Genomic DNA, 12,994 nt, shown 5'->3' with positions numbered 1-12,994 from the left:
ACGTTAGAATTTGGAATATCCCTTAATTTCGCCTTGTTGATCAGTTTTGACACTTCGGCGAATTCTATCTTATCTCTTGTGTTGGGCACTTTCACTCTTTGTCGTTTCTTTATTAGGTCCTTTGTTACTTGGGAGAGCTAGCCTACTGGTTGCCGCTGTGCCTTGCCTCCCTCTTCAAATGCTGCCTCTGAAGCTAGCCTAGTTACGGTTTCATTCATTACCTCTATGTCATCTTCATCTCTCTGTTCTAAGGCTGCATATTTGTTTGCAAACACCAGCCTCAATTTGTTTGCTTTTATGCTTACTGCCTCTAGGTTGGCCTGTTTCTTCTTGACCAATTTTACTCTTTGTCTCTTCAAATTGAGGTGAATCCTAGCCCTCTCTAACCTATGATCACTGCACCTTACCCTACCTAACACTTCTACATCCTGTACTATGGCGGCATCGGCAGAAAGTATGAAATCTATTTCATTTTTTGCTTCATCATTAAGGCTTTTCCATGTCCACTTTCTGTTGTTACGCTTCTTGTAAAATGTGTTCATTATTCGTAGCTTATTCCTTTCTGCGAATTCTAGCAGAATCTCTCCTCTAGCGTTCCTAGAATCGACGCCGTAGTTGCAATTGCTTCTTCACCAACCTGCTTTACCCCCACTTTTGCATTGAAGTCGCCCATTAGAGAGCATACTGAGTTTGCACTTCTTCTCATCACTAATTCAACATCTTCATAAAACTGATCTACTCCATCGTCATCGTGACTGGATGTTTGAGCGTAGGCTTGTGCTACCTTTACCTCTTATTATGTTTAATTACGACTACTGCTATCCTCTCATTAATGCTGTGGAATTCGTCAATGTTGCCCGCTATGTCCTTGGATTGGGGACCCTACCCCGTGTTGCTTCTTATCTGGGAGATCTCTATAGCAGAGGACACGGCCATTCGTCATCACTGCGTAAGCTTCACCAGTTCTTCTAATCTCACTAAGGTCAATGATATCCCAAACATATCTGATAGTTCCTCAAAGACTCTTCGTAATCTAGCCGCACTCGACAGAGTTCGGGTGCTAAAGGTTGCCAAGGTCAGTTTTCATTGGCGGCCTGTCAGGGTCCAGAGGTTCTTAGCACCCTCTGCCGCGTTACAGATCTGACCGCCGCCCTGGTCAGCTGCTCCGCAGCTGCTGGGGACTGAGGGCCATGGATTAATTGTAGGAATCATGAGGGAGGTAGTGGCCCTATACTGTACTACGGAGGCCGATTCCTGTTCTGGTGAGGGAGTGTCTTTGTTGAAGCTTAGTGGGCCTTCCTATTTTGGTTGTACCTGGATCAGTGTAGCCCCACAGAGCTCTCGGCATCTTTTGCCGGTGTCAGGCGCCACTCGAAGCCTGGAGAGAAGTAGTGTGCTGGAGGAGGTGAAATTTGAGCTCAGCATCCTCAGATTAAAAAGGAAAAAGAAAAAAAAGAAAATAAAACTCCGGTATATCACTCGTTCTTTACAAAACTAGCCCATTAACAATTGCGCCTAGCACATTGCGGCTCCCTATTATTGCACTTGCTTCAATGTTTTCTTGTTTCGTGTTGCTAGTTCGTCTTATTTGTTGTACTTATTCTCCTAGATGACAGTGCTTGCGACGTCACCCGTTTCACGCCCCAGAGGGAGCTGTGCGATGCTACATTCAAACTGAACATTCCTCATAGCCACGGAGATATGAAGTTTGTATGCGCGTAAGTAATTTACAATAACGTCTATGCAAGAGCGTTCTTGCTGTTTACATCTCTACTTGGTATAAATTCGACTGTGAGCCAGCTATAAATCCTACCGTGAGCGCGTCTAGGTGGAATTTTCGCCCTGCCTCGTGTATGTGCAAACTATATCACGCGTTGACGATCTGTATCGATGTGTAATGAGAATGAAATACTTTTCGGTACAGCGCACTGTATAGCTGAGGAGAAGTGTGTGATTGTGAGTAGGATGGACAGCTGGGCTTGTTGTAAATAGTTAATGCTTGAAATAAAGGCATGAAAGCTAGAATGTAAGAAAAGGCCACCATCGCTCTTCCTTCTGCTTCGGCCTTGTCTTGCCCTTGCGCAGCATCTTCGAGTGTGCGATCCGAAGCTGTAAAATTTGGATCTCCAAAGGTTTAGACGTTTGGAACATTACGCCGGAGGTGTCCATGTTCGGTAAATCTCAAATTCAGTTGGTTAGCCCGAGCAAAAAATTGAAAAAAATCTTGGCCATTACGTGCCAAAAGCATGATCCGTGGGTGCTCCGGATTAATTTCGTCCATCTGAGGTCCTTTAACGGTCACCAATGCACAGCACACGAGCGTTTTTGCATTCCGCCCCCATCACAATGCAGCCATCGTAGCCGGGATCCCGAGCAGAAGCCGTCAAGCGAAGTCGCCAACCATATATGCGGTATATATTTTCATTGCTTCATAATGTACCGTATTTACTCAAATGTAGGGCGACCGCGATTGTAACGCGACGGTCTATTTTCCAGTCACGCGAAATAAACAAAACATAAAACCGCAAATATAACGCGAGCTGAACGGAACAAGAAACGGTATCTTTATTCAAGAAATCACAAATCGGAAACAAGTTATCTTCACTTATCGTTATCATGTGAGGTGGAGACAGCTTTCCTTGGGCGGTATTCTTGGGCGATCCCTTTCGAGAAATTTCGCGTGACTCGACATTGAAAGCGTCCCGGACAAGTATTTGTGGCACTGCGCCAAGCTTGTTATCAGTGCTAAGAACACTATCGGTTGAGCCATTCATTCATTCATTCATTTCATTTCATTTCTATGAAGGAAATTACAAGCAAAGTGAATTAAAACAAAAAATAATGTGAGCAGTACAGATGACTCCATCACGGGTTGACCGTCCGCAGGTGGCATTTTATACTCGGGCCACCTGCCCGGGCTCACAAGCGTATAGCTTGCGATGTCATCATTCATACTTTAATTCTAACTTTGCAGGGTTATCGGCAAATATAAAATGTGCCTTGCCAACGCGATCCAAGCGACTGGATGCGACGACAAAGAGTTCCTGATAAGACAGCTACAGCCAATGCAGCAGTACATCCAAGAAAGCCACATCGAATGCATTCCAGAAGTCAACGGTATGTCTGCTAGTGAGCAATAGCCACAATGTTCTGCACAAGAATTGCAAAGCACCTCAAATTCTGTGCTTTTTTTTTTCTTCCAGCGTCGTCAGAGTCAAGATCACCTACAGGCTTTCGTGCAAAGCTAGACTTGTGCACAAGAGATAAGGCATGGGAGACACAGTTCCTGTGTGCCAAAAAATTTCATACTAAATTACGAAAGATTGAAGACGACAAAGAAGTCGAATCCCACCAAATTTGCAGGTCAGAGTCATTCTTATATACTATTTATTTATTTTACTTATTTTCATACTCTCAAGGGCCAGAAGGCATCAGAGAGAGGAGTGGTGTTACAAAGTACTAGTAACATCATTTTTGAAGGCGGCCGCATCAGTTATGGTAGGAATGGACGAAGGAAAGTGGTTCACTTCACTTGCGCTGTTGGTCCGGGGGATGAAATAATCAATATATGCTTTAGTGCGACATGTGGCAACACCTACTTCAATGTAATGATCACTGCTTGACGAAATGTGGTTAGGTTGAAGTAGGCGTTGATTTTTCAATGTTAAATTAGTATGGTCAAGCTTGTGGAACAGGTATAAGCGGGAACATTTACGGCGCGATGGCGGGACAGACAAGTTGGGATTAGCCTTCACTGACGAGACACTGGCAGCACGGCAAAAATTGGATGGCATGAAGCGGGCAGCTAGGTTTTGCACTGCTTCAAGAGTGATAAAGTGACGTAAGTGGGATCCCAAATAGAAAACCCGTACACTAATTTAGATTGGACAAAGGAGTTGCACCATAAGGCTGGATGGAACAGCGGAGAAATTTCAGCCTAGATATTGTAGCATGCCCTTAGCGTTATTAGACACGTAAGTTTCATGCAAATTCCAAGAAAGGTAGTGGATAGTATGGACAACTAGTCATTTGAAGGAATATACAGGGCTGAGCACTGTTTTCTTTATTGCATAAAGACAATCGTTAAGTATGCTAGAAAAATAAGATAACCCTCAATACTTTGCAGTTAGAAACATCTAATTTCATTAATCAAATCTTTCATCATGAGTTAACTTTGGCAATATCGTACTGTAGCTGTGAGCAATCAGACGGATTTGTAATGATGCGGTACAAAATAATCTTCAGCGAAAAGCCTAATTGTTGACATTATGCCCAAGGAGTAACTTATTAACCGCCACTACTATGTGGCGTGATGTGATGAACCACCACTAGGTAGTAGTTCTTAGAAGGTTCTTAGAAGGCGGCAGCAGTAATTTTTCTTACATAATGGTAAATGAAATAAAATGTAACTTATTTAGCAGATAATATTGAGTCGTAAGTGTGACGAGCTGTGCCAAGTGGCGTCGGCACACTTCTTTGCTGTCAGTAAGACCGTTCGCCTTGGGGCCTGAGAACCCGACTACAGTTCAGATAATTTGCTTTTTCGAAGAATAACGCCTTGTGCGAAATTCTATAGACATGTGGTTTGTATGCTATTTTTCTTTCTTTTCACTCCTTGCATCAGATCTCTAAGTCGCTACTACAGTTGCCTGAACACAGTCCTTCACAGTGAATCCTGCGAAGAGGATACAGAACTCATGATGCACATGGAATACTTTCCCAAAGTGCTAACCCAGAAGTACCGCGAGATGTGCTACGCTGAGCTCAAGCTTACTGCCATGAACGTCGCCAAAAGACTTGAGGGTAAGCCTATGCTATTGTGCGTGACCTATATACAGTTATCACTTCGAGCACCTCTCCGCGCAAGCGTGATTGCTTCTAGTAGAAATGTTCCGTACCGTCTTGGCTTTCTTGTGCAGGCTACACTCAAGATCACAATTGCCAGGAAGAAGACGCCACAAAGGAGTTCTTCGCGTGTGGCTTGTTGTTCAACGAGATTGTGAGTCACAATCCCTCTAAGGAGAGGATCTGCGTGTAAGTTCTCTTAACTCACTTTAGCCACTGAAGACTGAGTGAAATTTAAAATGTTTTTCACCTGTAAGAACTCTATTATCAGCCAGTAGATCTGCTTAATAATATATTCGCTATTACAACTGACAAGCTTTTGTTCTTACGAGGCTATAGAACATTTAAATTTATTATTGGTATATTTACACGATAGTAATCTGCTCGCCAACCTAAGCACAGGATGCTTGTCCGTCAGCCACGCAGCAGTACAAGCAATGATACCCCGATCAGTGCACATTTACAATGTTTTACTAATTTTGTTGACGCACTATTTTACAAATGCAGTACTAGGTGCATTTCTAAAACGTCCAATTTCCATCGCCAAATGTCATTCTGTCGCTCGATAGAAACCATACCCGCAAGAACGAGGAACGAGGCCGTCAAGGTCAGTTATACTGCCGCAGCGTGCAGCCCTGCTCCCCGGTGTTAGTACAGAGGCAGGACCTGTATTCACAAAAATGTTATTGCGGTAAAATTGTTTGTAACGCAAACTGCCACCCAATCATGTTGTTGGATATATTTGCGAAAAGGGCCTGCCAATGGCAGACAGCACTTACGAACTGAATGCTTTGCGAGTGCGGCCTCTGGGCCCAAGGATGGCGTCACAAAGTTGTTCATAAGTGCTCATATTCACTGCTCAGTCGACTTCGGCACAGCGGTGGCCTCTGGATAAACGAAAGTCACTTAAACGGGAATGGCCGATAAACAGAACTATGATATAAACTTTGATTGGCCGCCCATAAGCACAGTGTTATCAAACTTGGTTTAAACGGAACCCATGTTTTTGGGAACTACGAATAAACGTAACATTAACCGAAGCTACCCCTTAACTCGTCGGCGTATATGTATGAACAGAGGCGTCATACTTGGAAACTGTCGGAATTACGTACAAAGTTGTACCTATTCGACTACAAAATGAGGTGCACCGCTTTGTGCTGAAGGTACCCTCTCCCTCTTCATTTGCTTTACTTGTACTTATTTTTTTAATGGGAATTCGCGCAGCACTGTTCGCGTTTCATTTCATGGGGTTCGTTCAACCATAAGAACAGCGCGTCTCTTATTCGGACACTGGTTGTGCTGGTCTGTCTGAGAAAATTGCTATCGTTCGCAGTGACGCTTGTGGTCAGCGAATAATTTTGCTTCCGCCTCTCCTACAGAGCTACGCGGAGAACGACATGTGGGGCGTGCAGTTCTTTTTGCCTCCATCTGGTTAACCAGGAATTTAAAAAAATTCTGGCAACACACACGCATTCATGACTTAAATGGAGGCAACTGGTCGGAATGTTTACTTCACCCATTGGCGTGGCACGTCTTGACATTGCGCTTGACAGAAGTCTCTTTTATTTTTATCTTTATCTTTCTCTCTCTCCTTACGACTATTATGGTTGACTTTGATAGAGCAGCAGTAGACAGTGATGTCATCGAAAGATGACTCAACAAGTGACATTTCCAAACGCATTTTGAGGCCGCAATCACTTGGCATCGGCGTTCCCCGACATTTTGCCCACTTTCTTCCTTCTTTCTACAGGGCGTACAAAAACTTCAAAAACTGCACAAACGTGATTGAGAAGGATTTACACTGCAACATCGGTTCTGAGTTCCACACGCATTCTATGCACGTGATGAACGTACTAACCAGCCAGTACGAGCACTTCTGCAGCAATATGGGTGAGTCTGTCCTGTGTTATCTTTAGCGGTTGTCCTCGTTTGTTTGCGCCCTAATCACAGTGTATAAATTCCAACTTGTCCACTTCACCATCCGTTTAGTTGTTAAACCTGAACAACCCCCTACCGACGGCCAGACGCCGTCAAAACCAGTTGGCTGTGTCGAGGACCACTTCATGGAGAAATACTTTGAGTGCGGCCTCCTTTACGTGTACAATCTGCGTGACGCAATGTACGGCGACAATCCACAGCACAAGAACCAGGTGTGCGAGTGAGTGGAGCCTTTCTTTCGTTGCCTGCCCCTTTGCGAGCTGCTGGCGCGACGTAGAGGAAATGCATGCCCATTGGAACATTACATAGTATAGAGGAGTTATTTGCGACCTTCATACATGGCGCTTCCGACGCTACGCGCAGACCTTTTGAGAGGGTTCTAACTGATTCATAGACGATTAAGTTTGCAGAATACCAGAGAAAGAGAGACAGATGGCGGATGCAGCCCTGGTAGTGCCATCTTGTGCCGCTGATATATAGAGAATGTAATTCAAATTACCATGTTCTACCTATGTGCTGGGCCAAGGCTTCAACAGCAGCAATCAGCTTGACGTGGATGCTTTCATTCTCCCTCCTGAGAAGGCAATAACGCAACAGTAACGTTTAATAAAAAGCGTTATTCAGAGCAGCTAAGCAAATATAAAGGATGGAAACAAAAAATCACAGCATGTTACACTCCTGTAACACGTTAAGGCGAAAGCCTGCTGCACACGTAGGGATGATGCACTAAGTTTTCCGATCGGAGGTGTCAGACTTCTTGCAACACATGACGAGCTGCAGTGTGAAGTAAACGTATTTCGCTGTAGGTCCATCTCCTAAACGACACATGCGAGCACCTAATGTACTATCTAAATGTTCGTTCATTCTTTCTTACCATCTTTTTCCTTTCCCTCTTTCTTTCTTCCCTTCTTTCTTTCTTTCGTTCTTTTTTCTTTGTTCTCTTTTTCTTTGTCCTTCGTTCTTTGTTTCGTTCGATCTTTATTTAGTTTGTTCTTTCGTACTTTCTTTTTTTCATTTCTTTCATATTCAACCATTGCATCTTTGCTTGCGGCTTTATGAGGCTTTCCTGATGTTGTTTTCTTTCTTGCTTTCTTTCCTTCGTTCTTTTTTTCTTTCGTGCTTTCATTCATATTCAGCCATTGCATCTTTGCTTGCTTAGGGGGGGGGGGGGGGAGGCATCAGCCATTCCAGATCGCAATTTTTTTTTCGGGTATGAACCATTGCTGATATTTTTCGCACCACTCGTCAACTTTTTTTACATCACTCGACTTGATACATCACTCGACTACACGCCGCTATTTAGGGGTATGCGCCACTGCAACGAGCCACTTAAAACTTTCGCCTTAAAGAAGGGACCATGGATACCTACAAATACAAGAAAGAAATCAGGCGAGGAAATTTGTACGCTAACACAAAGGGCAGTGGCCTGGCTATTTGAGACCCAAGCTGGCTGCTTGAAGACAAGAACATACCGGAGCTAATATTCGGAAAAGTACGAGGCATGTGTCTGCTGCAGCAAAATTCCGAAACGACTCAGCACATTGTAATGGAATGCTAAGACATTCTTCCAGCAAGGCCCGTAGGAAACGCCCACCTTCAATAAGCGCTTGGATTCAAAGTAAATGGAGGCATTACCTGGTAATCAGTCGAGCTAGACAACAGACGTTTAGAGTATTGATGGAAAAAACAGACGGAATAGATTGGTAGAGCCGGAGTCACTACAGGCATAAGTAACTCTAAAGTATAGAGATAGAGGTTTTATTGAACAAAGAAAAGATCGAGAGACATGCATAATACTAAACCGCCAGAGATGCAGTAAAACCTGATTAGCTCAAGGAGGCTAGGAGGCCATTCGTCACCGCCCCGTTTCAAAGGGGATGCGAATACAATTCATCGATCATTATCAAAGCCGTCGAAGTCTCCAGTACTCTGGTATTCTGTAAACTAAATACAATTATGGACAGGCTAAAACTCTGTAACAGCTCGCAAAAATGAAACTTCAAGCAACGGACGGTCATAGAGCGCAATGCTACATGCAGTTTTAAGTCGACTACAGCAGGATCATATTATGCGTAGCACATTTAGCGCGCGCGCGCGCTAAATATGCACACACACACACGCACGCGCACACACGCACGCACGCACGCGCACACACACACGCACACGCACACACGCAAATATATTATTATTATTATTATTATTATTATTAAGGCATCAATGTTGCCGGATACGAGACCCTCGCTTTGTAATGAACGAGACGAAAGGAAACCGAGCAGCCCAATTTTTATTAGTTATGCGTATCCCACCTGGAGTCTCGAATCCGGCAGCATTGATGCTTTCAGTTAGCATGTGTGGGTTTATTGACCAGTTGATTGCACCCAAAAAGTTCACGTACACGTGACGCCTGGGGCATAAAGGATGTTCAACATCCGCCGCCAAGGCTTGTGAGTGGTGGCGCTGGCTAACACTCCCAGGGTTAGTTCTAGTAGATAAACATTAATACCCCAGAAAGTGAATGGGAAAACGGCGCCGCGGCAGCTCAATTGGTAAGAGCATCGCAAGCGCAATGCGAAGACGTGGGTTCGTATTCCACCTGCGGCCAGTTGTTTTTACATCCCCTTTCATTTTTAATGATATTTATTATTTCCTTAGTTCAATTAATAAGTAGAAATCATTTACCCTATGCTGTCCTTGGTGTCTTTGTTGACTTATGATATAGCTAATAAAAACCGGGCACCCCAGTTTCCTTTATTTTCGTTCATTATATAGATCTGCAACATCACGGTGACGGGTAGCCCCAGTGGCGCATAATTTTAGACTGTACCAACTCCAGGATCGTCCCGCGAAAACGGCGAGGAGAGCTGTATTCGCAAAAACTGTATTGACTCGCCCAAGAACGATTCGTGTTGATGGTTTGCTGACAGGGCGGTTCAGAGCAGTATTTCAGTGGCGTTTAATCAAATCGGCTAAAAAATTAAGATTTTGAATTTAAACAAAACTTTAAATGTCGGTTAATTGTTTTTACAGCGAAGCTGTCTATGGCTAGCCGATTCACCCATCCGTCCGTCCGTCTGTCAGTCGCCTGTACGCCGAAAACTCCTCCGGCGCAACTTCATGCGTATGCGCCAAAAAAAAAAAAAAGGGGGGGGAGTGAGAGAGAGAAATAGAGGCGCGCGATTATCCAACACCACGTAGATAGCACAAGGACTGTTTACTGCGATCCATGAGGACACGCTACCTGGCCCGAAATTTTCACTGACAAGGCTGGCGTGATGAAAGCACTGGTCAAAATCGCTGTTGCCTGCTCGGGAGTACCTCCGTTATATTCTATGGCAGTCGGCCCAGTTAACATGACGTCATGGATCGGAGAGAAAAGGCCTTGTGCTATCTAGGTGGTGTTGGATTAGCTGCACCAATAGTGACGTTCTTTTTCTCCGTCGCAGCCCAGTGCGCGCACAGGAGTTGATTTCCGGCTCCGAAATGGTAGGCCACGCGTCATAGATACTCCTTAGGAGCAGGCAGCTTTCGATCAGCAACGCCCCGAGCAGAATCGGGAACGAGCTCGTCTGCGCCGTGCCGATACTGCAGCCCGGGCGCAAGAACATGCTCGTGCAGCCGAATACAAGCAGCAACTGCGTACCGAGGATCCGGCAGCCTACCAAGCCGCTGTTTAATGAACCGCCATGATTAACCCAGTGATAAACACCGGGGCCGCACGTTTCACCTTCACTGGTTAACCATTTGTACGGAGTGTTTGGGAGTTTACCTTCTTTAAATTAATGTCTTAGGGCAATAGTAACAATATAGCTTGAGTTTCTCAAGAGCACACAAGAACTATACTCAATCGGTTGCATTCTCGTAGCGCAAACCTGGATACCTTCAGAATTGACAAAAGTTGGCTGAAACGCCGTGTAATACTTGTGAAACGGTTACTACCAGTGTTTGCATCTGGACACAAGTTTATTGGAAGGACAAGAAAAAAATGTCGGGGTAATGTTTTATATTGCCCCAATATAGTTTCTTTCCACACAGAATATAATTTAGTATCTCTTGCCTTTCCCACTTCTTTCTTCAATTCGGCGCCGCTTCAGACTTCTGGCCAGTGCTGGCAAGCGGCACATTAGTTCTGTCCTACCATAACTATACATCCTGCCCTATTTCTTATCGTACGCAGAACTATAGAGCGCCATAACCTTTGTCTGGAAGAGCTCAAGAAGTCTTCCAGCTGCCAATCGCTGTCTGAAATCCAAGCAAGTCTCGACTACCTAACCAACGAGCTGCACTCGGCTCCCGGCATGCAATGCTCGAAAGCGTCGTTCAAACGTTCCGGTAAGTGGATTGTTGCGTTTCGCATTTGTCGAGTCCGATTATGGCGCTTCGTTCAACACGCTTCTATTGCCACTTCTGACAGGAAAAATACGGTTCCGTAGTAACGAACCAAAATGCCACCTACGTGAATACGCCGGAACATTCTTTACTTGCGGCACAATTTTCCTAATGAACACGTTTCCAACTCCTCCGAGCAAAGATGAAGATTGCAGGTAAGCATATTGATCTCAATGAAAACTTCATTTATTACAACAACGCACATGATGGGCAACTCTGCAAGTGCTACCTTGATTAAGTAAATCTCAACACGTCATGTGCACTAGACAGAACACACACACGATGGGCTTGTGTCCATGCGTTTGTGCGTTTTCTCGTGTCCCCGCCGTGGAACGCTTTGCTTATTACACCATGTTGAACTTAGCATGCCGTGCTTCTGGTTCTTTAAGATCACAACCCCATAAAGTAATGTCACCAGGAGTAGTGACGAACAAGATATAGAAGATCTATGTGTAACTATCGATGAGCTTAGAATGGCCTTGCAAGACATTTCTTGGGGAAATGCAAGGGTAGATGCAATACCAGTGAGGTTAACCATATTGTACCAAGTGTACCTCAAGTTACAAGAGAGCAATCGGAAGAACAGCGCAAGGAAACTAGGATCTGGAGTGGGTGGTGTAAGAATGCGCAGTTCAGGGCGCCATGTTTTTAGCACTATCAGACCCGTGGTAGTCTGCGGTACAGTTTGCAGAGCATCAGGAGAGGGACACTTACAATCCGGATATTTTTAATGCGTAAGTATTGTTCGGCGAGTACCTGAGCAAAATCTGCCTGTCATGTGAGACGTGTAAAGGCTTGTACCTGCACAAAAATGAATAATTTATGAAGTTCAGACATTTAATCGTTATGATAGCGTAAATGTAGCTGATTGATACATTCATAAGCGATAAGGAACTATTGAAACAAAAAATAAAATAAAAATAAGATTGATCAGAGAGAAAACCGTTCTCTTCAGGCCGCCCTGAAAGGTTACTTTTTGGCATGACGCGTGGTGCGCAGAGAAGCCTGCTATGGGGCTGCTCAGTATAAAAATAAGGCTAACTGATTGGTGCACGTGATAATAGTATCATAATAATCATAGATTGGTGGACTTAGAAAAACTGGCCACGTCGACGTCACTGTGTCACAGTGGTAATAAAAAATTTTAAAAGTTAAATTAAGAAGAATGAAAAAAAAGGCCGCTTTGCTGAAACCGTTTTTATTTCTTTATTTAATTCATTGCATACACACAGTACACAATACTGTTTGGACCCATAGCCTTGGCGGCTAGTTTGGGGTCCAATAACAAAATAAACATAAGAAAAGCGTACTTATTGTACGAGACAACTTAAACACGCGTTATTAAAGTATTTTTACAGGGAAAATATAGGATAAACAAAAGACCATGTTATGACAGCAGGGGATACAAATACGAAAGATCCTTTGATCATTCATGAAAGAAGTATTTTAACCATTGTAGAAAGTTTTGGCTAGTCTATACACTGAGTGGGAGTGCGTTCCATATTATAACACCGTTGAACTCCACGAGTCTCCATCCATATACATTGTGACATGATGGTAAGTTAATACAGTTGTTAGTAGCTGCCCTCGTGTTTCATGCCGGAAAATTAGATATTGTGGTAGATAATTAAAACATATTTTTGCATTAACTGCCCCAGCAACGTTTACTTAATGCGCCTGGATGAACGACAGAGCAGGAAGCAATTGAAAGAGAGGTTTACTTTGATCATTGTGTTTAGAAAATGTAACTATTCGTAGCGCCCGTTTTTGAAGACCGACGACAGGCTCTACATAGGTTGTGTACGTACTTCCCCAAGACTCTTAA

The 12,994-nt window shown here is 44.0% G+C and overlaps 1 protein-coding gene across 1 annotated transcript in view; it reads left to right on the top strand.

Annotated features, from left to right (window-relative positions):
* Positions 1–12,994, top strand: part of LOC126543287 (uncharacterized) — a 36,710-nt gene that overhangs the window by 7,318 nt on the left and 16,398 nt on the right. Inside the window, exons 3-11 of the mRNA XM_050190417.2 lie at positions 1,610–1,718; positions 2,975–3,117; positions 3,204–3,363; positions 4,625–4,803; positions 4,920–5,034; positions 6,596–6,735; positions 6,835–7,003; positions 10,958–11,112; positions 11,195–11,324. Of these exons, the coding sequence (XP_050046374.1) occupies positions 1,610–1,718; positions 2,975–3,117; positions 3,204–3,363; positions 4,625–4,803; positions 4,920–5,034; positions 6,596–6,735; positions 6,835–7,003; positions 10,958–11,112; positions 11,195–11,324 (1,300 nt within the window). The remainder of the gene's footprint in view (positions 1–1,609; positions 1,719–2,974; positions 3,118–3,203; positions 3,364–4,624; positions 4,804–4,919; positions 5,035–6,595; positions 6,736–6,834; positions 7,004–10,957; positions 11,113–11,194; positions 11,325–12,994) is intronic.

The sequence above is a fragment of the Dermacentor andersoni genome, chromosome 1 (assembly GCF_023375885.2).
Source record: "Dermacentor andersoni chromosome 1, qqDerAnde1_hic_scaffold, whole genome shotgun sequence".
Classification (NCBI taxonomy): domain Eukaryota; kingdom Metazoa; phylum Arthropoda; class Arachnida; order Ixodida; family Ixodidae; genus Dermacentor; species Dermacentor andersoni.
This window is presented reverse-complemented; position numbering and strand designations above follow the sequence as displayed.